The 25,753-nt window shown below is 46.4% G+C and overlaps 1 protein-coding gene across 6 annotated transcripts in view; it reads right to left on the reverse strand.

Annotated features, from left to right (window-relative positions):
• The window catches only part of LPIN2 (lipin 2), an 82,247-nt gene that overhangs the window by 13,239 nt on the left and 43,255 nt on the right, over nucleotides 1–25,753 (reverse strand). For 4 of the 6 annotated variants that reach the window (XM_055417147.2, XM_055417148.2, XM_055417145.2 and 1 more), the window contains 7 exons: nucleotides 23,164–23,364; nucleotides 13,162–13,257; nucleotides 11,101–11,402; nucleotides 5,698–5,805; nucleotides 5,004–5,127; nucleotides 3,958–4,285; nucleotides 1,578–1,677 (listed from right to left, as the gene is read on the reverse strand). In XM_055417147.2, coding sequence (XP_055273122.2) covers nucleotides 1,578–1,677; nucleotides 3,958–4,285; nucleotides 5,004–5,127; nucleotides 5,698–5,805; nucleotides 11,101–11,402; nucleotides 13,162–13,257; nucleotides 23,164–23,355 — 1,250 coding nt within the window. In that variant the 5' untranslated portion in view covers nucleotides 23,356–23,364. The remainder of the gene's footprint in view (nucleotides 1–1,577; nucleotides 1,678–3,957; nucleotides 4,286–5,003; nucleotides 5,128–5,697; nucleotides 5,806–11,100; nucleotides 11,403–13,161; nucleotides 13,258–23,163; nucleotides 23,365–25,753) is intronic. The other 2 variants (XM_088833382.1, XM_088833383.1) reach the window with 2 other exon arrangements.

A 25,753-nucleotide genomic window follows, 5' to 3' on the forward strand; every position in this document is an offset into this window, starting at 1 on the left:
CAGCAAGGCTGACCTCGGGGTCAAACACAAGCACCACGTCCTCACCCTCCTGGGCACATGGGTGGCCCCCTGCAGTCAGGAGTAGCCATGTGATCAGACGACTGTGCTGTCCCTATGGACAGAAGGCGTGTGCCGCCTCCTTCCCAAGCCAGGCCCCTGAAAACTGCGCCCCCAGCGGCCCTCCCCTTTCCCTGCCAAGGCCCCATGGCGATGGCGGAGCCTCAGGATGGGAGGGGCTGGTTCTCCGGAGCCCCTGTGTGCAAGGCCCCCACCAACACCATCACATGAGCAAGAAATGAACTGCTGCGGTCAAGCCACTGAGGTCGTGAGTTTCACCAGTTACAGAAGCTGGTGTGACCCCAACAGAATACATGGAGGACACCTACCGATGCAACAACGGGCTGCTAGAACCACGAGACTGTGCTTCAGGGTCAAGTTCAGCTCTAGTTACAAACACTAGCTCTTCAGTCAGGGTGCCAGTGATCACGAAGATAAAACGAATGCCTGTGAGCATTCCAACAGCCTCCCTGTCTTGCTTCCAGAAACAATCACTCACGACATGAGCGGCTACGGCCCCAGATGGCCAGGCTACAACAGCACAGGGTGACCCCACTGCAGCAGTCATGCTCCCCATGTTTTAAAAAAGGAAACGAACAAATGTCTTACATCTCTCCCAGTGTAAACAAATGATTAAGGACTGGGATATCAGAAACAAAGAAGTAATGTCAAGACAGCTTACGTTTTAACTTTCTGAATGAAAAACAAAAGGACCAATTTCAGTTCGCTCTTCTTAAAAACCCAACTACTGTTCCAAACAAACGGGCGAAAGTTAGGAGAGCGTTTTAAGGATCCTGCAAAAATATCTGTAAAAATTAAGTATCCTCACATCAATCCTGTCTATTTTAAATAAAACCTTCAGATATGCTTTTCAACAATTTGTTTAAAAGCATTTAATTATGTGTGACTATGGTTCAGTGTATCCAAGCCATGAGAACACAGGGAAAAGTAAACACTGTTCTTTGTTATCATAGAATATTTAATAAAATGGAATTTCCCCAAGAATGGAAATGGCCTTGGGAAAACCGCCGAAGTTTATCACTGCTAAGATTCTGGAGTTATTCCAAGCAGGGAGTCACAGAGGAGGAAGGGATGGCTTGGAAAGGAGGAAGGGAAGTTTGGAAAGGCCCTGGAAGGGGCCCCACCAGATCCAGGCCTGTAAGCGGAGCCTCATTGAACAGTGGAGGCCTGCGTTGTAAAGTGTCTCTGAATAAAGATGTATCACCTCTAAATACATAACAAAGGAAACAATGCTACTGAACAGGAAGAGCTAATCTGACGTCACGTCCACGTTACGACCTTCCTACATGAGCTTGACGGGGGCACCGGCTCACTGTGCTGAACGTTTCTTCACAAACAGGTAAAGACAACACACGCACAGTTTCTGGATTTTCCAAAATCTGAAGCAAGAATTCAAGTTCGCTGAAGAATACCAGCCCCTCGCTCCTTTTTCGAATGCTTTCCTCTGGAAACATCTAGAACATTTCAGAGTTGCCCACTCTGCAGTATAAACCCACTACCTTTTGGGGAAATAGAGAGCGGCAACCTCAGGTTCCAGCGCTTTCAGGTCGTCCAGGTAAATATCATCAGGCCCCTGATGTTGGCTTCTCTTGTGGACACCTGTTTTTATATTAAAAAAAAAAGAAACACATCAGAGATGAGAACCTGGTTACTCCTCCTTTACAACTGCAAGAAAACAAAGGTTTGCACATACAACCAACCACGACCAGACCTGCAGTGTACTTTTAAAGGCGTCATCTAACCTACCCCCAACTGCTGTTTCTCACCCATCCAGGTGAAAGAGGTCAGCACTCCTGACAGCTATCCAATAAACACGGGCTGCATCTGGCATTCTTTCATCTTCTCTCATGTGAATCCTGGGCCCTAAGTCTATACATGACAGTATGGTTTCTTATTATATATGAACGTGCATGAGTGCTCAGTTGCTTAGCAGTGTCCGACTCTTTGCAACCCCACGAACAACAGCACACCAGGCTTACCTGTCCTTCGCTATCTCCCCCAGAGCTTGCTCAAACTCACATCCACTGAATCGGTGATGCTACCTAACCATTCCATTCTCTGCTGCCCCCTTCTTCTTTTGCCCTCATCGTTCCCAGCACATCAGGGTCTTTTCCAATGAGTTAGCGCTTCCTATCAGGTGGTCAAAGTATTCGAGCTACAGCTCTACCATCAATCCTTCCAATAAATATTCAGAGTCAATTTCCTTTAGGACTGACTGGTTTGATCTCCGTGCAGTCCAAGGGACTCTCAAGAGTCTTCTCCAGCACCACAGTTCAAAAGCATCAATTTTTCAACACTGAACTTTATGTTACAACTCCCACATCCCTACATGACTACTGGAAAAACCACAGCCTTGACAAGATGGACCTTTGTCAGCAAAGTAATCTCTCTGCTTTTTAATACGTTGTCTAGGTTTGTCATAGATTTTCTTCCAAGAAGCAAGCATCTTTTAATTTTGTGGCTGCAGTCACCATCCACAGTGATTCTGGAGCCTAAGAAAATAAAATGCTACTGCTTCCACTTTTTCCCCATCTATTTGCCATGAAGTGATGGGACCGGATGCCATGATCTTAATTTTTGAATGTTGAGTTTTAAGCCATATTTTTCACTCTTTTTTCATCCTCATCAAGAGGCGCTTTAGTTCTTCTTCACTTTTTGCCATTAGAGAGGTATCATCTGGATACCTGCTGTTGCTGCTAAGTCACTTCAGTCGTGTCCGACTCTGTGCGACCCCATAGACGGCAGCCTACCAGGCTACCCCGTCCCTGGGATTCTGAAGGCAAGAACACTGCAGTGGGTTGTCATTTCCTTCTCCAATGCATGAAAGTAAAAAGTGAAAGTAAAGTCGCTCAGTCGTGTCCGACTCTTCGTGACCCCATGGACTGCAGCCTTCCAGGCTCCTCCATCCATAGGATTTTCCAGGCAAGAGTACTGGAGTGGGGTGCCATTGCCTTCTCCATCTGCATACCTGAGATTGTTGATATTTCTCCCAGAAATCTTGATTCCAGCTTATGCTTCATCCAGACCGGCATTTTGCATGATGTACTCTGCACAGAGGTTAAAGAAGCAGGGTGACAACATAGAGCCTTGTTGGACTCTTTTCCCAATTTTGAACCAGTCGTCTGTTCCGTGTTAGGTTCTAACTGTCGTTTCTTGATCCGCACACAGGTTTCTCAGAAGGCAGGTAAGGTGGTCTGGTATTCCCATCCCTTTAAGAATTTTGCAGTTTGTTGTGATCCACACAGTCAAAGGCTTTAAGCATGGTCAATGAAGCAGATGTAGATTTTTTTCTGGAATTCCCTTGCTTTTCTTTATGATCCAACGGATGTTGGCAATTTGATCTCTGGGTCCTCTGCCTTTTCTAAAATCCAGCTTGTACATCTGGAAGTTCTCAGTTCACATACTTCTGAAGCCTGGCTTCCTTGGTGGCTCAGATGGTAAAGAATCTGCCTGCAATGCAGGAGGCCCAAGTTCAAACACTGGGTCGGGAGGATGCCCTGAAAAAGGGAACAGCAACACACTCCAATATTCTTGCCTGGAGAATCCCAAGGACAGAGTAGCCTGGTGGGCCACAGTCCATGGAGCTGCAAAGAGTTGGAAATGACTGAGCAACTAACACTTAAAGGGATTAATTTTACTCACTAATTGACTTTAATATCTTCATAATTTTTTCAGAGAATGCTTGTCAGCAGTCATGGCCAGGAGAGAGAGGAGGTCAGCGCTGGCTCTATGGGGAAGCCACACTAAGCACACCCCCATCCCCATGCTGGTGTGGCAGGTCCCGGTCGGGAGGAGGGGGCCCCGTGTATCACCTGAAACCCTGAAATAATTTACTACCTAGATTCGGAGCTGCCAAGGTCAAAACAAAGCCCCGATTACCTCTCTTCTTGGAGGGCGAGTCGACCTTAGCGGCTGGTCGAGCTTCTGAAGGAGCCTCCACGAAGGGGGGAGAGGGAGGCAGGTGGGGGGCATCCAACCCCGTGGGGGGCTCCTGAGGGCCCGCTGCCAAGGCTGCCCCACCATGCTGCTTCCCTGGGGCCCGTGGCTTGGGCTTCACGATGGTGCAGACCGTTTCCCCCATGGAAGCATCCTTCTCGACCTCACTCAGGAGGCTGTCCTCGCTGGGGATCACCCGGAAGTGGGTGTTTTCTGACGGCGTGATCATTGCTGTCCTGGGGTGATGCTCAGACCGCTCCCGTTTGCTGACCTGAAACGGGCATTGTTTCAACATTAAACTACCATCGAAGGTATCTGCTAACTCTGTTTCCTAACCTGGATGCTGGTGCATGTGTTAATTTTATTTATAACTAACACACATTCACTAAACACATAGTTTTATATGTGTACAACAGTTCATAATTAAATAGTGGGAAAAACTATTAACTGCATTTTGTTCGCTGTTATGATACTTACAAACATAACATTTATAACTGTTCTACTATAAAGATCTAAGCACTGGAGAAGACGGGACACGTGAATATTTCAGATGATAGAGGGAGAACACTTGATCACTCCAGGGAATTGAGGCCTGCCTGTACTACCTCAAGGCCCTGTCACAACAACGTAAAAAGCAAAATGTGTATTTTCAAAACACTACATTTTTTGCCCTCTCAAGAAAAGCATCGTTCCAATATTTTCTTCTTTCACTAAGAGCTGACAAGAGTTTTCATAATCAATTGCCTAAACTTTCAGTGGAAGTTTTACTTTCCTTTAGGTACTTAACAATTTTTCCTGATTAAAATGTTAAATTAACCGTCAACATTATTGACTACACTGCTGGATTCCTTCTATTGTGAACACAGCATGAATGCTGTAAGCGGTGTTAACGTGGCTTCACTCTTGTGACCACACAAGGGCACCACCCCCCTTTCACTCCTGTCACTGGTGCAAAAACTGCCCTCCACCTCCAGCAGGGAACCCTCTACCTTGGTGGACTCTGGGAACCCGCCCCACGTCCACTCCATGTGGGACTCGGATCTGAGCAGACTCCCGGCGGGCTTCACTTCCAGCTCTGAGTCGCTCTTGGGACAGGCCACCGGGGGGTAGGGGCTGCAAACACGGGACAAAGAAACATGATGATGTTGAAGTTGGGAATTTTGGTCTTGCTGAGCTCAACAGAGGAAAGGAAATACAGAGAAGTAAAAGTCTGAATATGTCAATTTCACCTGCAGATACGAAAAATGGCTACTTTTCCCACTTGAGTTCTTTAATAACAACAATGCCAACTAGCATTTACTGTGGACTTGCCGGGTCCTCAATAATATAATTATCCCACTTGAGTCTCACCAGAAATCAATGAGAAAGGTAATTTTATAGTGTGACTGCACATTTCTTCATGGCATTACTCAGTTACACAGAGAGCAGTTCACACCAATAAGAACTGTAGAGGGTCAGATTCTATACTGATTATACAGGTCCATACTGGCCAACCCTGAGAATAAGTCGGATCAAGTTTAGGGACAAGGGAATTACTGAGGGGGAAGGTCCACACCCATGTGGAAAACATACCTTCAGTTCTCTTCTGTATGAAAGACACAGAAGCATCAACATGTGGAGTAACGAAAAAGCTACTCAGCTTATCCTTCCTGTAAGAAATGAAACCATCTCCAGAACACTTACTTGTCTAAAGGGGACCAATCTCCATCAGACAAGGGGTAGTGGTCTCCAGAATGGAAGAGCAGGGGCTCCTTATGTTCTTCTTCCTTTAAGGAAGCATTTGAAGATCTTCTGTGAAAGAAAAAAAAAAAAAATCAAAGAGACAGAACAATGTCACTTACACCAGTTTCATAATATCCCCCAATTATGACACACTGACAGAAAAGAAGAAAGTCAAATGAACCATTAACAACTAAGTTTCTTAGACGGGAAATCTCTAGACTGAGGAGCCTGGCGGTCTACAGTCCGTGAGAGTCGAAGAGGCAGACATGACTGAGTCACGGACATTACATACCACGAAGGAGAACGGGGTTCACTGGTGCCACCTACTGGACACCACTGCAATCACCATTCAACCGTGGGATAAAAAGGAGGGACGGAAAAGATGTGATTAAAAACTCCTTTTTACATCCGGTAGGCGTACTTGGGAGAAGGCAATGGCAAGCTACTCCAGTACTCTTGCCTAGAAAATCCCATGGATGGAGAAGCCTGGTAGGCTGCAGTCCGTGGGGTCGCTAGGGGTCGGACACGACTGAGCAACTTTACTTTCACTTTTCCCTTTCACACATTGGAGAAGGAAATGGCAACCCACTCCAGTGTTCTTGCCTGGAGAATCCCAGGGACGGGGGGGCCTGGTGGGCTTCCGTCTATGGGGTCACACAGAGTTGGACACGACTGAAGTGACTCAGCAGCAGCAGGTGTACTCGACTCAGAGACTACAAGAAGCAGACTAAGGGTTTATTGTATACTGCATCCAATCCTTACAAATCTGAAGCAGTAAAATCCTACCTTGCTGCTGCTGCTAAGTCGCTTCAGTCGTGTCCGACTCTGTGCGACCCCACAGGCGGCAGCCCACCAGGCTCCCCCGTCCCTGGGATTCTCCAGGCAAGAACACTGGAGTGGGTTGCTATTTCCTTCTCCAGGGCATGAAAGTGAAAAGTGAAAGTGAAGTCAGTCATGTCCGACTCTTAGCGACCCCATGGACTGCAGCCCACCAGGCTCCACCACCCATGGGATTTTCCAGGCAAGAGTTCTGCAGTGGGGTGCCATTGCCTTCTCCAAAATCCTACCTTAGGTATTACTTAATCAGGGACCTAGAGGAGTTTAGTAACTTGCCCAAAGTAAAAAAGCTAGTAAGTAGTTGGATTCAAAGCAAGCAATCCTGTGTTCTTTTCACTACACTCTCCTGCATGTTACAGAAAATGGAAGCAAGCAGATAGCTGAAGACAAAGCTTAGCTTAGCTTAAGTCACTCAGTGTGTCCGACTCTTTGTGACCCCATGGACTGTAGCTTACCAGGCTCCTACGTCCGTGGGATTCTCCAGGCAAGAGTACTGGAGTGGGTTGCCATTTCCTTCTCCAGGAGCTCTTCCCAACCCAGGGATCGAACCCGGGTCTCCCGCATTGTAGGTAGACGCTTTACCATCTGAGCCACCAGGGAAGCTCAAAGACAAAAGCTATGGCTTAAAAATTCAAAAATACAGGAAAAAAACTCTTAAAAACCCAGAACTTATTTTCAGTCTGAGAACTTTCTCTAAGTTAGAATCTGCAGGATGTAGGGATGTGAGGAAGATGACACAAAAGTCTGACTGATGCTTTCAAAATTCATTCTCAGACCCTGGAACTGTAGAAGACTGAACTACTGCTATAATGTCTGAATTAACTTACCCTTTGGTTTTCCTGATTTGCAGAGTTAATAGAACTAATTGGCCATATAACCTTGAAAACACCCGTCAGAAGCACTGAGGGTCCTAGTTTTTCATCTTTAGTTAGAAATTTATCCCTTGGCCTGTGCACGCGACAAGAGTCAATGTGAGATTCATGTAACGCATCATGTTGAAAGCACTGCAAAGTACATAGAAAAACTCGGAAAAGTGCAAACACTAAATATGATACAAACTCAAGAGTTCCTTACAGAAACTTTAATGTTCTACCAGGACAGACATGAGACTGCTGCTGCTGCTGCTAAGTCACTTCAGTCGTGTCCGACTCCGTGTGACCCCACAGACGGCAGCCCATCAGGCTCCCCCGTCCCTGGGATTCTCCAGGCAAGAACACTGGAGTGGGTTGCCATTTCCTTCTCCAATGTGTGAAAGTGAAAAGGGAAAGTGAAGTCGCTCAGTCATGTCTGACTCGTAGCGACCCCATGGACTGCAGCCCACCAGGCTCCTCCATCCATGGGATTTTCTAGGCAAGAGTACTGGAGTGGGGTGCCATTGCCATCTAGCCACTAGTGTAGCCACTATTTGAGCTTTCAGTAGGTGATGGGCATTTCACACCCACTTCCTTCAATTCCTCACTCAAGGCTGTCATGCTCTCATCATTTTATAGATGAGATTACAGCGAGCAAAGAGCCAGTCACTTGCCTTCTGCCATTACTGTTTTTACAAAGCATACTAACAATTTGCAAGCTACATGGGAAAAAAACAGCTTGTATTTTTAATAAATCAAGAAGGAAGGTGTGGTTCAAGAAATTGGAACAGGATCAGAAGGGGCCATGATGTTAAAATACTGCCACTAGGGTCGATGTTACTATTGGCACTAATATGGGAAAGGACAGTGTGCAGACTGACTCAGTCCTTCCCAATCTTATCTGATGCTTCTGTTGCTCTGCCAAAGGCAGAGAACTAGGCATGCCTGAAGTTAGTTGATACAAACTTATCCATTAAAAACATCAGAATTTGCCCCCAAATGCATTATCAAAACAAAGGAATTTATCATCTTGCTAAGGTAGGACATGAATATAATACAGCCATTGATTTTTTATGGGATATTAGCGATCCCATTTGCTCTGTAGATGCTGATTAAGTTTACAGAGCACTTCCTTAAACTTGAGAAAGAGACTAATAACTTGGTTGTATGTGAGGAAACCAAATCGACAACAAAAAATCGGCTCACCTGCAATCAGGAGTGGAGGTTGAATTGGAACTAAGAACACTGGCCAAAGCTCTTCACTACACTTTTTTTTTTTCCCTGGAGTAGAATTTATCTATCACTTAATTAGTAGACAAAAAATACAGATAGAAATCATTTTATTAATTTGTATTACCTCTTCTCTTCTTTACATCTTAATTCAACATGCTCTGGTTTACCACCAACTCTGATACGTAACTATTTTTCCTTTTGGCCGCACTTCCTAATTCAGGTTTCCCTAACCCTCATCTCTTTTGTCTCAGAAAGACTGAGCTCTGGCAAACCACCTCATTTAAGAGGAAAGATATATCATGTAAAAGGCTGATGATATCCAGATAAAAATACTGCATTTGTTAAAAGAGGAGATCCCAATGGTAAAAGCAGAAAGGGAAATCAATTGCTATGAAAAGTCCTTATCTGCCAAATTTGAAAGGGTAGTACAGCCTGGCCTATTACTATTCACATATTTGAAAAACGTTTGAAAAGAGCAACATATATGTTCTTTATGTTGTATGGACATAATGGAAAAAATGGAAAATTTTTTCTTTAAGTGTATCTTTGGAATATATTTCACCACAGTATAAAAGATGGGGCTTCCCTGGTGGCTCAGACAGTAAAGAATCTGCCTGCAATGTTGGAGACCTGGGTTCAACCCCTGAGTCAGGAAGATCCGCTGGAGAAGGGAATGGCTACCCACTCCAGTATCCTGGCCTGGAGAACTCCATGGACACAGGAACCTGGTGGGCTACAGTCCATGGGTTCACAAAGAGTAGGACACGACTAAACGACACACACACACCGCTCCCCGCCTGCTGCTGCTGCTAAGTCACTCCAGTCGTGTCTGACCCTGTATGACCCCAGAGACGGCAGCCCACCAGGCTCCGCCGTCCCTGGGATTCTCCAAGAAAGAACACTGGAGTGGGTTGCCATTTCCTTCTCCAATGCATGAGAGTAAAAAGTGAAAGTGAAGTCGCTCAGTCGTGTCCGACTCTTAGCGACCCCATGGACTGCAGCCTACCAGGCTCCACTGTCCATGGGATTTTCCAGCCAACAGTACTGGAGTGGCTTGCCATTGCCTTCTCCGGCTCCCCCCGCTACACACACAGTAAACCAAACAACAGAGCAAAGCAAACTGGATTTAATAAAATATTGAGAGAGAGAAAGAGACCAGGCACCATTAAGAATTTACAAGCCCTGGAAGGTAGGACATGTCTTCTCTGGGAAAATGTGGACAAAAATAGAACTCATTAGTTCAGATCCATCAGAGTGATGGAAAAAGCTGCTAATGCTGAGGTTTGCTTTAGTCCTGTGATTCACGAAAACCTGCCGAGCACATTCAAAATGCACTTGTATCCAAGGACAGGCAACCAGGGGGCTGACCATGAGGGGCTAACTGAGCCTGTGGCACGGGGATGTAAGGGAGGGTACAGATGAGAGCACAAGGAAGAGCAGCACTGATTTTATGCTGAAACGCAGCACAAATGTCCACATCAACCCTGAACAGCAGAGGAACTGCAGACTGGCGGGTGGTCTAACGCTGGTCAGGGTGGTAGAGGAGGCCCAGCTGAAGTTTGTGGAGAGTGTGTCTGGAGCACTTCAGGCTTCACAGACAACCCCTAACATCATGGCTCCAAGTTCAGCTTTACTGTGTAAAACAATTTTCTCATTCAAATGCCAACAGAGGTTCCGTGATGTTCACAACTATTGATTCAATGAACTGCACACCTAGATCCATGAATATTACTGTATGTAAATACACCCCAGTTCCTAAAGCACAGAGACAAAAACCAATAAAAAGTCACAGTCAGTGGCCTGAATCATCTACACGGATAAATCAGAGGGACTAAATGAGCTTCCGTCTATTCAGCTGGCAGCACATATTTAAGAGATAAGGGGCTGCTAATGACCAGGGCCAAAGTTCACTGCTGACACCAGCTGACCCTTGCCCTCAGCTTAGGGTCAGTCAGTCCATCTCAGTGTGACTAATGATCAAGTTTGCTTTTGGAAACAGGACGCGCCCCATAAAAGACCCCTCTCCACAGGGCAGAAGGGCGCTGGTCAGTGTCTGTTTTGTGCAGCAGAATGAAGGGGAGGGGAGGGAGGCACGGAGACCCTCGTCCCTGCAGACTGACACGGGCGTCCTCTGAGGCCAGAGATGGTCAGGAGGGGAGCAGAGGCCTCCAGCCCCTGCACTCAGCTCCCCTATGGACCCTGCAAGCCTGTCTGCCCTGGTGGATGAAAAGCAGAGCCATCTTTCTGATGGTGTGATTATAGTCGTACACTGCGGTCTCTGCTGGGTGTTGTAAGCATCTCCACTGCACATCTGCCTTGGAGACGGCACGCAGCATCACCCACATGAAAACCCTCCTCCTTCCCAGAGCCACGTGTGTCCAGGCGCACGGTTTTCGGGGCAGACACACACCTGGACATCTTTCCTTCTGCCCCTCCTGCCTACCTTGCCGACCGGGCCCCCTTGTCATCGTCGGAGCTCAAGTCCACACCCGTGGTGTCCTCAGCAGGGGGTGACACGGCCTGCTCCTCCTTCTTACTGTCCTGTTTGCATTTCTTCCTCCTTCGTTTTTTCTTTTTCACAGAACCGGGGGTGAAGACTGTCTCTGCTTCCAGGATGTGGGCAATGTCCGAACTCTGAGAAGGTCTTTCATTTCCCCCTGGTTTCACCAAAGGGCTGTCGATGTCTGTAAAGAACTGATCTTCAGTAGGGATTGGTGAGGTGGCCAGGTAAGCAGGGAGCTTCTCCTTAAAGAGAACACGAGAAAGAAAAGTTTGATAAACCCTATGGTGAATCAAAACAGCAGTGATTCTGGCTGAGCCTAAACCTCACAGTGATACAAAGAACACCTACCTAGCTCCCAAAGGTGAGAAAGTCACACTGACCACCACCTGCATAGGTCCCCACCCACTTGCACCGCTGAGCCTTAGCTCGTGTGGGTCCACGCGGCTGAACATAGTGGAAGAGGGACATGCCGGGTCAGCACTGGGCACGTGGAAGCTCAGCCAGAATAGACTCACTGTTGGGGGAGGGGGGCGGGCGGGTGAGCTGGATGTGCATCAGCACAAGGAAGGTTCGAGAAACGAACGTCCATACCACGGATTATCATGCAGGGACGGAAAGGACGAAGCTCAGTCTAGAACTTCTGATTCAGCAGGGGTGTTGATAACAGTGGGAGAAACAAAAGGTCAGTAAGTGGAAGCCAGAGGGATCCTGGTAGTTTATCCCTCTTTAAACCAGGAGCTGCTGGAAAGGGAGGCTTCTCTTCACGGTCTGTGTGGACAGTAGTGATTCTAGTGTTGTTGGATGAACTGCAATTTGTAATTTTTAAAGAAAAGCACATTATGCTAAAGAAAATCTGACCAACTGGGTCATATGCGGAATAGGAAAAAAAGGCTGGAAAGCTGACACTCTGCTGAGCAGTTTTAAATGGAATCACGAGAAGTGACGTGTGAAGCAGGGAACAGGCTCCCAGCACCCAATCCTCTCACTGCCAGATTTACAGGCAGCCTCATCAGCGCAACAGGTTACATCAGAAATGTTCATCCTCCTGATAACTCACTGCTTCTTTCTGCCTTTCACCTGTGTCTCTGATAGGGAAAATTTTTCTCCAGGGCAAGTAAATGCAAATAAGACACAACATGAAAACAAGTAATTAAGATACTAGGAGGAACACTGGTCTGGTAGGTCCCCTTTCATAATCACTGGTTCCTGCTGCCTTCCACACCAGTACTGACGCTGCCAGCCCCGAGTGAACAATGATGAACAATCTCATTCCACTGTTGTTTTCCTTTGGGAATTTATGGCAGCAAGCTAGCAGTTCATCTTTACACACACACAAAAAAGTAGCTCTCTGTCCTTAATAACTTGAAGCTATTGTTTTTGCTCTGAGATTTTACTCTCCACAATGAAAGATTTAATGATGCCCCCTAAGAGGTTCTAAGAGCAGCCACTTTAAATCAATCAGGAGCAGCATAGACACATTCACATCAGTGGATACACAGGGAAGGGGGTCAGTTGTGCTCTTGCTGAAAGAGGCCAAATATGCAACAATCACACATAAAGGGCAGAGGCCAATTAATTAAATCTCCCCAGATCATAAAAAACTAATGCACTTCACTATCAAGGACTGGGATGTAATGTCCCCAACGGAACCCTCAAACGTGTTCCCAAGTTTAACGGTCACGTGTCCACACGGGGACGCAGCCTGCTGTGCATCTGCGATGACTCAGGTGGAGTTGAGCATGCCCAGGCCAAGGTGTGGGCCGTGTAGGCGCCACCTGAGAAAGTCAGCGGACGCGCACAGTGGGGGCCGTGCACAGCGGGGGCCGTGCCAGGGCCTTCGCACACGGGCAGCCTGCACCTCAGGGCTGGGGGTGGCGGGAGTTCCTCCCGCTCCAGCTCCCTTCCAACAGCCCAGTTCTTCAACCCAAAGTGAAAGCTCATCTAGCCAGCAGTGACCATCCACGAGTGTGAGGCGAACGTGACCCGCCCCCCAGGACTTACATACTCCTCTTCTGTTTCCTCTACAAAGAAAGCTTCCCCGTTGTCGCCCAACTTCATGTGGAGATCCACAGCGTCGCCATTGATCTCTATGTCAATCTAGGAGTAGACACAGTGAGGCTGAGCAGTGAGCGTCCATCCTCCCAGCTCAACAAAGCCCAGACTCCAGGCTCTCAGGCTGAGCTCAGTCCTGAGGCTCCCAGAGAGACCCTCCACTCCCTGCCCCACCCCACCCCCTCCGCATGCCTCACCCCTATAACAACACAGACAGAAAAGGCTTGATCACCTATTTTCATAACAAATTTAAAAGTTTATTTTCCCAAATGTCATAAAATGGGGGAAGTGTCACTGTCAGCACATACTTGAGCCCCTCTGGAGGTCACCATTTTTTTCTGGAAGGAAAGCTATCACCAACCTAAACAGCATATTAAAAAGCAGAGACATTACTTTGCTGACGAAGGTCCATCTAATTTCTTCAGTTTTTCAGGGAGTCATGTATGGATGTGAGAGTTGGACTATAAAGAAAGCTGAGTGCCGAAGAATTGATGTGCTTGAACTGTGGTGTTGGAGAAGACTCTTGAGAGTCCCTTGGACTGCAAGGAGATCAGGACATCAGTCCTGAATATTCACTGGAAGGACTAACGCTAAAGCTGAAACTCCAGTACTCTGACCACCTGATGTGAAGAACTGACTCACTGTCAAAGACCCTGATGCTGGGAAAGATTGAAGGCAGGAGGAGAAGGGGACGACAGAGGATGAGATGGCTGGATGGCATCACCAACTCAATGGACATGAGTTTGCGTAAGCTCCAGGAATTGGTGATGGACAGGGAGGCCTGGCGTGCTGCAGTCTATGGGGTTGCAAAGAGCTGAATACAACTGAGCGACTGACCTAAAGGAGAGGTCACGGCACTGCCAGGCTTGCCGTCAGAGACTTGGGTCAGCACGAACCTCAGCTCCCACACTGTGCTGACCATGTGACTACAGGAAGCACACACCTCACCACCAGCCCCTCCGTCCAGGCACCCAGTCATCTTGCAGTAACCGCAGGGAGTGGCCGGAGGCCCGCCTCGGACACTGAAATCCACGCACGCCCACGTCCCTTAGAGGAAAGGGTGCCTCCTTGCACAGAACCCACACACAGCTTCCCATGGACTTGAAGCCATCTCCGGACTACTCTCATACGTTCAGTTCAGTCGCTCAGTCGTGTCTGACTCTCCGCGACCCCATGAATCACAGCACGCCAGGCCTCCCCGTCCATCACCAACTCCCGGAGTTCACCCAAACTCATGTCCACAGAGTCGGTGATGCCATCCAGCCATCTCATTCTCAGTTGTCCCCTTCTCCTCCCGCCCCCAACGTTTCCGAGCATCAGAGTCTTTTCCAGTGAGTCAACTCGTCACATGAGGTGGCCAAACTATTGCAGTTTCAGCTTTAGCATCAGTCCTTCCAATGAACACCCAGGACTGATCTCCTTTAGAATGGACTGGTTGGATCTCCTTGCAGTCCAAGGGACTCTCAGGAGTCTTCTCCAACGTAGCGCAACATAAATGCTATGCAAACACTTGCCAGTGCACAGCAAATGAAGTTTTAGAGGGGCGACTGGACAGAAACAGCAGAGGCCCGTCATGACCACGGGCTCGTCACGTCACTTCTTCAGAGCCTGTCAGTGACCAGTCCCAGCACATCTGTCCCTCAGTTCAGCCAAACCCAGCTGACACCTTATAAAATGGACAACGGAAAGAGGACACTGGCCAGGACCAAAGTGCAGTTAAAGAAACAAACAGTACCAGTGCTGGAGAGAAACCAAAACGGACTTCAGCAGTTTCAGAAGAAACAGTCACCTTTGCAAACAAGAGACCCAGGACGTGTGGCAGAGGAACCTGGAGGCGAGTTTACCCCAGAAAGGAGGGAAGGGGCTGAGAGAAAAGGATACAGATGGAGAGGAAGGGACAAGGGCAAAACCCTCAGGCCGAAGCAACTCCCCGAGATGCCTCAGGACATGGCAATTCCAAAGGATCAAAAGCTGGAAGCTGAGGCAGATTCAGAAAGGAGCAGCTGCTGCTGCTGCTGCTAAGTCACTTCAGTCGCGTCCGACTCTGTGCGACCCCATAGACGGAAGCCCACCAGGCTCCGCCGTCTCTGGGATTCCCTAGGCAAGAACACTGGAGTGGGTTGCCATTTCCTTCTCCAATGCATGAAAGTGAAAAATGAAAGTGAAGTCGCTCAGTCGTGTCCGACTCTTCGTGACCCCATGGACTACAGCCTACCAGGCTCCTCCACCCATGGGATTTTCCAGGCAAGAGTACTGGAGTGGGTTGCCATTGCCTTCTCCCAGAAAGGAGCAGGGCAAGCTGCTAAGACAATGAGAAGACACGTCCTCCACAGTGCAAGTGTTACACGTCGAGAGGGCAAGAGCTGTTCAAACCACTCCCGATGAGTGTTTTGCGAAGAAATAAGACACTTAATCCTCATTATTTCTCATGTTTTGAACTGCAGTGCACTAAGTACTATTTTACTATTTTTCATTTTCCTGTACATTTATAACACAGTAAGAGTTTTGGCAAGTTTTGACCAAAGCTTATAGAGGTCATGGACGAACCCTAACTTCCCTCACTGACTAAATTTCCTTTTGCAGGGTTTCAGCTTGCCCATTTTCATTGTCTGCATTACTATGCAAAGTGAGGCATATTTATATAAATGAAATACTGCCATATCATTTAAAAATAATGCAGTTGTTTACTTTTAAATATTTTACAATAATAAATACTAACTTTCAAACTCTTACCAATAACTTGTGAACTCCGGCTTTAGAGTGTTCGGGGACATAGAGACAAACACACACAGGCATAATATAGCTGTAAGTGGAGCAATCTATGAGCGCAGTGTCCTCAGCTCTGCACGGCCCTTGTGAACAACTGCATGGTCCACTGGCTGTTTCCACTGAGGACCAGTGAGCCCTTCCGACCACAGCTGAGCCTGGTTCACTTCCAGCTCCTTCTTCCCGGGAGTAACCAAATGACGGGATAAGCAACAGCATATTAAACAATATTAGTTGACGTATGTTGTCAATGCTTGTTATAAAAATCCCATGTATGAATAACATAACCGTGTTTACAGGAAGAAGAAGAAGAAAACGAACCTAAGTAACTGTGGAGAACAGTACGCGGACTACAGAATTCTAGGTTTAAAGGCCAAAAGAAAACTATGAACAGATACTGTACTGCAGTTAGTGATTTCTTTTTAATCACAGAGATGTGGGTTCACAATCCTGAAACTCCTTTATGTGTATTCTAGGACTGAACAAACATGTTGTTTACTGTGGATAATGAAAGGCATGGTGCTCCCTGTCGGAGAAAGACGCTGCAATGAGGAGATGAGCCCTGAGGTGCCAGGTTGGATGGGGGGCAATGCTGCAAACCCCCAGTTCTTACAGGCAGGTACAGATACAGGTAGTGACACATGTGAATCTTTCAGCTCTGCCGGCTGAGGAGCTACAGGCAATTGCACCTCAGACCAGTGAGCGTACCCAGCGACCAGATCTTTGTTTCCAGATACTGTTCTCCAATCAAAGAAACCAAAGCTCCCTTCAGTTCAGTCGCTCAGTCGTGTCCAACTCTTTGCAACCCGATGGACTGCAGCATGCCAGGCTTCCCTGTCCATCACCAACTCCCAGAGTTTACAAAAAACTCACATCCATTGAGTCGGTGATGCCATCCAACCATGTCATCCTCTGTTGTCCCCTTCTCCTCCTGCCTTCAATCTTTCCCAAAATCAGAGTCTTTTCTAATAAGTTGGTTCTTTGCATCAGGTGGTCAAAAGATACTGGAGTTTCAGCTTCAGCATCAGTCCTTCCAATGAATATTCAGGACTGATTTCCTTTAGGATGGACTGGTTTGATCTCCTTGTAGTCCAAGGGACTCTCAATAGTCTTCTCCAACACCACAGTTCAAAAGCTCCCTTGGAGAAATAATAATGCCAGGGATGAGGCAGGGAGAGTAGATTCTCCTGGAATATCTTCCAGAGCCGGAAAGTAACAAGAAGTGCTCAAAAATGATTGGGAGCATTTCAGTAGCACTCAGCTCGAAGGAGCTAACAACAACCGAAACTGGGACAATCTTAACAAGTACAGAAATAATGATAATAATAATTACTGCCCACAGGGTAAAATTAATTTCCATGAGTCCACACCAAGCTAATAATTGAATAGCTAATAAGTAAGAAAATAACTCTTTGACAAAGTACAATTTCAATGAATAAGGGGAGCAGGAAGAATGGAAACAGAAAGTCACCATTTGGGAAACACCAGAGCAACACACACAGCAAAGTCCACCGTGTCCCCTAAAATTCCTGGTGAGAGCATAATGAGAGACAGGATATGTGCACAGTCCCAAGGTTTCTTCCCAGAAATAACCTCACAGCCACCACTCAACAGCGAGCAGAGTTAACACCACCAGCAAGGAGGCTGCATGCACCTCACGCAGTGTCATTCTCACCCAAACGAGAAAGCATCAGAGAACTCAGACAGAGATCATCCACACTGGAACTGTTCTGCACTCTAAGAAGTCAAGGTCACACAGAAAGACAGGACTGTTGGGCGAAAGCAAGGAGGGATCCTGCAACAGCGAAAAGGCAGTAGAAAAACTGGTGAAGTGGTAATAAGGTCTGTGCTGTTGTTTGTTGTTCAGTTGCTTAGTCGTGTGCGACTCTGCGATCCTGCAAACTGCAGCACGCCAGGCTTCCATGTCCTTCACCATATCCTGGAGTTTGCTCAGATTCATGTCCACTGAGTTGGTTACGTTATCTAACCACCTTATCCTCTGTCACCCCCTTTCCTTTTGCCTTCGATCTTTCTCAGCATCCGGGTCTTTTCCAGTAAGGTCTTTAGCTGATAGTTTATACTGATGTTGCTTCCTGGTTCTGATCATCGTGCTACAGTCACGTGGATCGTGAACACGAGGGCAAGAGGCTGGGTGAAGGGTATATTCAGTTCAGTTCAGTTCAGTCGCTCAGTCGTGTCCGACTCTCCGCGACCCCATGAATCACAGCACTCCAGGCTTCCTTATCCATCACCAACTCCCGGAGTTCACTCAAACTCATGTCCACAGAGTCGGTGATGCCATCCAGCCATCTCATTGTATATGGAAACTTTAAAAACTGCACCTGCAACTTGTCTGTACACGTAAAACAAACTAAGAAATATGCCAGAATCATGAAGCGAAGCCTGAGGGACTGTCGCAGAGAGAAGACTGAGAGTCCAGAAAGGTGGCAGGCTCCGTGTCACGGCGACGGCGTCCCTGGAGGCTCAGACAGGAGAGAATCCACCTGCAACGCGGGAGACCGAGGTTCCATTCCTGAGTTGCAAAGATCCCCTGGAGATGGGAACAGCTTTCCACTCCAGTATTCTTGCCTAGAGAATCCCATGGACAGAGGAGCCTGGAGGGCTACAGTCCAGGGGGTCAACAAAGAGTCGGACACAACTAAGCGACTTCTATGGGTGCACGTGTGTGTTTAAACTTATCAAGTATGGCCTTTGAATACGTGCAGTTGGTATGTTAATTAAAAAATAAAACTATAAGAAAAGGATAACACTATAAAAGGAAATCAGAAAAATAGGCAACTAAGAAATGAATCCAAAATAAGTGAAAAATCTTATGTAAAAAATTCCCTATTTCAGAAATGTTAATGATTATTTTACACAAAACTCACTTTTCTTTTACTTGTTAAAACAAAGAGAAGCATGAAACAGTTTCTATAGGACAAGCATTAACCCTCACTCGCCTCCCAGCTGGCCCTTCACAGTGCTTTCTGTTACTGAGAAAGTTTACTAAAAAAGTGGCATACAACGAGAACTCGAACGCTTCTAAAACAAAATGCTGCAACAAGCTCCCGAGCCAAGAAAAAAACATACTTTCAGACAAGTGTTTTAAGTTTTCTTTCATAACAAACTAGTTGAAGTCACATACGAATCTAGAGTCATGTAAGTCTTCTGAAGCAGCTGAAATAATGGCAGCTTCTTCCAGAATCATAGGAAGACTGTCTCTAATCAAAAAAGTTACATGAGAAGTGAAGAAAGAAAAAAATTTGCTCCATAATGCCAAATTTCAACTTTCTCAGGATGACTTAATTTATTCAACTAGAGTCAGACATATAATTTAAATAACCCAAGTTTACTGACTGACTGCTATTATATAAAATTTGAAAGGTAAACTAAATAGGAAAAATGAAATATTTAAAGTTATCTTAGAGTAAAAAAAAAAGCTAAAACACTCATTTTTGGAGGTCGTGTATCTGACATACCTGGGGAAATGGAAGAACGCCTCTCCAGGGTGCAGATTCAAAGTCTGTTCTAAAACCATTCTTAAACCGTTAACCCTTTGGTTTACATTTACAGTCCTTATTTTTAGGAATCAAATGTGACTCTTTTTGAGGGGGTGGGGTGCGACACAGCATGTAGGATTCTAGGTCCTCCACCAGGGATTGAACCCCGACCCCTGGAAGTGAAAGCCCCAAGTCCCAACCACTGGACCACCAGGAATTCCCAAATGTGACATTTCTTAGTATAATGACTTACCTTTGGTCTCTTGATTTGACTCTAAATGGAGCTTGGTTCTTTCCAAAAATTTAACATCAAGATTGTGCCAATACTGAGAATACTTCAAGGAATATGCCATGAGTCCTTTAGGTCTCAAAGGAAAAATACTAAAAAAATATTTTGAGAGATGGCACCAAATTGGAATAAATGCTTCCCAAGGTGACTATTTTACTAAAAAGGACCCTCATTTTTGTTTTTTTACATTTTTAATTTTTTAAAAAAGTAATTTACTTTTATTTGGAGGATAATTGCCTTACAATATTGCTTTGGTTTCTGCCATACATCAACATGAATCAGCCACAGGTATACAGATGTCCTCTCCCTCCTGAATCTCCCTCCCACCCCATCCCATCGTTGTAGATTGTCACAGAGCACCAGTCTGAGCTTCCTGCATCACACATCAAACTCCCACTGGCTCTCTATTTTATATATGGTAATGCATATGCTTCCATGCTCCTTTCTCCATTTGTCCCACCCTCCCCTTCCGCTTCTGTGTCCACTAGGAGAACCCTCATTTTGATGTGCCAATTATTATTTTCAGTAAAGTGAAAGTTGCTTAGTTGTGTCCGACTCTTTGCAACCCCAAGAATTCTCCAGGCCAGAATACTGGTGTATTTTGGGTAGCTGTTGCCTTCTTCAGGGGATCTTCCCAACCCAGGGATCGAACCCAGATCTCTGGCACTGCAGGCATATTCTTTACCAGTTGAGCCACCAGGGAAGTCCAAAGAAGAAGTTTACTTCTAGTAAACTGGTTTCTAAAACACTCGTTTCCATATGGTCATATTTCCGACATTGTGCCTTTTGCTCAACACATATGACAGATGTTGAAACAGAACTAATCCTGGGAGATGCTGGCAGTAGCAGGCGCGTGTTTTGGCCACTCTTTGGGTGGGCGTATCCCTGTTCCCTTTGCAGATCCAGTCTGCTCTATTTCAGACCATCTATTTCCAATGGCTATAGACAGCAGAGGTGGGGCTGCTGCCCCAGCCAGGCCAATCAACACATTTCACCCCCAGCTATGGTGACTGGTCCCTGACCAGTATGTGACCAAGTCTGACAGGGAAACTAACTGGTATTTCTGCAGAAAGGAGAGGCTGTCTTCCCACTGCGGCTGCTGAGTCAACGGAAGTCAGCCTGCATGTGTGGCAGCCACTGTGCATTAGACAGACAGACACAAAGGAACAGAGTTGAAAGGCGAGGGGAGATGACTCTGGTGACACCTTCAGCAGCTCTAAGTAAAGCCCTGAGAATTTCAAATCCTCCTGGACTTCAGTTACACAGGCCAATTTAATTCCTTTTTTGCCTAAGCTAGTGTGAGGCGGACTTTTGTCATCCACGATGGAAACTGTCCTGTCTAACACACGGGGTTATTTACCTTTGATAAGCAATTAAATCATCAGTTTTGTGTTAAATCAACAAAATTAATATTTCAAAATACCAAGTACATCTTTATCTTCTGAAAGTAAACTCCTGAATTATGAAAAATACAGGGAGTACTGTGTTCTATCAAGCAAACAACACTGCAATGGTAGAGGGAAAATTATTATACTGCCTCAAGTTAGGATCTCAAGTTCACTTCACAGGTGTCCCCATACTTGAAAATTGGGTTTTTAATTTAAAATCAACTTCCCTGATGGTTCAGTGGCTAAGACTCCCCACTCCCAATGCAGGGCCCATGGGTTGGATCCCTGGTCAAGGATCACATGTCGTAACGAAGACCCAGCACAGCCAAATAAATAAATAATCTAAAGTAATAAAATAAAATCAATTGACAGCTTTCCCTAATCCAAAATGACCTAAAATAACACAATTTCTCCAAATTGCCAGTGTCTCAAGGCAGACATGGTTTTGGTTTTACTGCCACCGGAATGCTATGCTTTGGTCAAACAGCCAAATTTCCTCCCAAATATATCCTTTGGGTCTCTGGGCTACCAAGAGAAGGAATGGAAAAGAACTTTTCTCTTTTCCTGGGCCTCATGGATAGACTTCTATTACAAGCTTGACGAGCTCTTTATTTAGCACAATGATGTGTGCAGCTGCATACAGAAACTGGATTACTATCTTAGAGGCATGCAGCATGCAGGAAGAGAGCCACCGTCTGCCTCGTCACACTTATAGATGCACAGAGGTGTACATACATTAGCCTGCAGGTTCCAGTCTGGAGGCCAGACAACTTATCCAATCGTCTGACCAAAAACCCAGATCACAGAGGGGAAGTGGAGGGCAGGAAGCCCTATGAGTCATTTTACAAACAGATCCTTGCACAACTACTGGGAAATTCTAGTGCAGGAATGGTTCCTAATTCTCCCAAGTAGAGACAGTCTGAAAGCACACTAGATTAGCATTACCAGAAAGTAAGAAAAAATTCCAGAGACGCTCAACTGTGGCTAAACACGCTGCAACGGAAAGTTTCCTAGTCCCTCAGGATATCGCCACTTCTTGTGGTTTCTAAACGGGGACTCTGAACAGAGGCCAGGTTACACAAGCCCCACCACCCTGGTTCTCCAGTCTCTTTCAAAATAATGTAAGTTCAATTAAGACAGAGGGAAGTTTCTATTTTAAAGAGTAAGATAAGCTGTGATTAGCCAAAATCTGGAAAAAAAAAAAAAAAGATGTCGGCAACTTAGGACAGAGGTCCTGACATGTACTTCCATGGATCTTTCATTGGGGTTGAAAATCCTGACACAATCTCCTTATGCTGTTTAGAGACACAACATAGGACAGGAGTAGAAAGAAAATCACTACCATGTACCTGTGAAGCTTACTCTTAGCTCAGCTTTTTCTAACATGATTGACATCAATCACATACACTAACAGACTTCCCAAGTGTTTAAAAAAAAAAAGAGAAAAAAGAAAACCAACACCTTCTTTTTGAAAGAAATTATCCCTAAAATAATAAAAGCCTTGGATTTTCACTTCAGTCAGATTTGTGAAAAAGTCCTGGTATTTACAACAAGATTTTACAGCTTTGCAAAAACAAATGTAGAACTTTGGTGTTAATTTCATTTAAACAAATATACTCCTGAGCATACCAACCTACTCTATCCAGTTGGTCTGTAGGCATAACACCAAATATTTTAAAGTGCTCTATAAGGTAAAGGCACTTTCTTAAATACACCTGATTTCCCCATTTATAACTCTAGTTTGGGTTTGGATTTTCTAAGTTGCAACACACAGGATTATTAAAATGATTTTTACTTCTTTTTTTCCTAAGACTTCCTGTAGGAGGGCTTTGTGGAATGAGAAGCAAACTCAGAAACAGTATGAAGGGTGGACTTCCCACACTGCTGTCTTCAACAGCAGACAGGTTCTCAAAACAGAAGCACGCAGAGGTCCTGGGAGCTCACGAGAAGGGCAGACCCCGCTGCACCCCACCTCCCAGGGGACAGACCACATGTGACTGGCACTCACCACCTTCTCCTTGGACCTCAGGACCCCCAGCTTCCCGAAGCGCACGTGGAAGGGCGAGCACTGGTAGGAGCCATCCTGCTGTCGCACAACCACCACGTCGATGCAGCCGGACAGAGTGGCCTGGTTGATGCCCTTGTAGAGCTCCTTCACTGTGACGATCACCTGCCCCGCCAGCTGCCCCACATAATTCATGGTTTGAGACTAAAAGAGACAGAAAAAATGGGATGAGATGTTAACAATGAGTTTGTGGATCTAATGACAATGGCAAAGAAAAAACTGCAGTAACTACGTGGCTCACGTCTCCCCCAGACTATTACCAACCCTGTGATGCTCGCCGCTCCGTGTCAGGCTGACATGGTGGCTACACACGTCCATGCATGGGCAGCCCCAGACCGTCCACCGTGGGACTGACAGGCGGCCCAGCTGGGCATGCAGAAGTCCCCTTTCCTCTTTCAGCACCTTGGATCAGCCTGCTACCACAAGGTGCTTTCCCCCAAAGTACAGAACCTGCAGGAACCACCAAAGAACCTCAACACCATTCAGCCCTCCTGCCCGAGACAGCTGGGTCCTGCGTAAAATGCATCCACTGAGGAAGAAGCCACGCAGAACAGTGAGTGAAGACCACCCCCAAGAGGAAGCTCCTGCTGAGAAGTGTGTGAGTGACAGACGGGTTTTCTACAGAATTAAGACTATGGTTTAAAGACACGCTAAATTAAACAACTGGTGAGCAAGGCTGGGCTGAACGGATTTATAACAAACCCTTCAGAGCTTCAGCACAGCTCTCTAGAACACACGTTCATGTCCCACAAAGTTCAAAGCACGGAAAAAAGGTTTAATTCTGTTCCTTAACGACAATTCACTATTTAAATCAGGACCACCAGACTGCAGAGTGTCCTCCAGGAAGGGTCAAAAAGGCAAGGGTACCCGAGTGGGGCGCAGGGCCCCCAACCACTTCATCTGACCACAGGATGGGGGCCCGCGCCCCCGGCTCTTCCGTTAGCCCCTCTTTAGTCCTAAGGTTGTCAAATTTCATTTTCGGTGACCCACACAACCACAGCTCATCCATTAGACACTGGCTCTCCGAGGGGCGTGTCGAAGCACAACCGAGGAAAACACCTTCCTGAGGAGGGGAACACAACCCTGACAAGAGACCCTCCCCGCCTCAACTTTCACCGAAGCAGAGACCCGATGGGCTCTTCTGCAGGGGATTCACCATCAGCATGGCTGCCTCTCTAAACCCGGATCAAAAGCTTTGATCTTGAGATCAAAGCTACAGGCTCAGAAAAGTTCCCAGAGAGCACATTCTAGCTGTAGGAAAGTCCAAAGCTGAACTGGAAGAACACACGCCCTGCCCGCACAAGTCCAGGGCCCCCCAGCGCCCGTGCCACAGAGACGCCCACTGCTCTTCACGGGAGAGCCAGTGCCCAGACCCCGCTCAAACACTCCTTCCCACTCTCGTGCATAGCTATCGAGGCCTAGTTCCACGACATGGAGCCGAGCCACAATAGTGTCACCTGGAAAATGCCCTGAGTATTTTAAAGCTAGTGCCAGCAAGGCCCCAAAATGCACCTACAGAAAGAGCTGGCTGTGGAGATGTAAACCAGATGGGGAACTTACCACTGACTACAGAATGCAGTGGCGGGCGTCCTTTATGAGGTGAACTCTACAACAGTGACAAGTTGGTATGATTTCAGTTCTAGGATAACTGACTTGAACTCGATAGTAAGGCCAAATGAAGCACATATCAAGTGCTGGATAATGATTTCTTGAATGAATAAGGGAATGGACACACAAACCATCACTAAAAGAGAATAAAAAGTAAGAAACATGTGGAATGGAAATAGTGTTTCATCAGAATATATCAATATCACATTTTTTAAACACTGATTTTTTTATGTTGTCATAACTGTGGAGTCACACACATGCAGTTCTAAGAAATAATACGAAGAGATCCCATGTATTCTTTACCAGCCTCCCGCAGTGGAAACATCTGGCAAAGTTCCAGTGCAGTTATCGTAACTGGGCATCAACAGTGACTCAGTTAAGACTGAGAACATTCCATTATCACAAAAGTTTGTCCTGTGGGCCGTTTATGGTCACACGCACCTGCTTTCCCTCTGTTGGCTCTCCCTCCTTAATCCCTGGCAACCACTGATCCATTCTTCACTGCTGAGATTTTTGCCATTTTTAAGGAGGGAACAGAGACAGAATCACACAGTCCCTAACATTTTGGGACTGCCTTTTCCCGCTCGTATTTCTATGGAGACTCGTCCAGGTTGGTGCATGCACCACCAGCTTGTTCCTCTCTACTGACGCTGAGTATTTCATGGAGTGGATACACCACAGTTTAGTCATTCACTGGGTGAGGAACAGCTGAGCTATTTCAGATTTTTGGTTATCACAAAGAAAACTGCTTTAAACATTCCTCTATGGGTTTCTGTGTGAAAATCAGTTCTCAGCTGACTGGGGAAAATGTCCAGGAAACGTGAGCGCTCGTTTGAATGGGACGCGTCTACTTAGTTTTTATAGACATAGCCACCAGAGCTGCTGGCCCGTTGTCCACTCCCACCAGCTGTCTGAGAGATGCAGT

This window comes from Moschus berezovskii, chromosome 28, assembly GCF_049115385.1.
Source record: "Moschus berezovskii isolate FMDL1 chromosome 28, NW_MosBer_1.0, whole genome shotgun sequence".
Classification (NCBI taxonomy): domain Eukaryota; kingdom Metazoa; phylum Chordata; class Mammalia; order Artiodactyla; family Moschidae; genus Moschus; species Moschus berezovskii.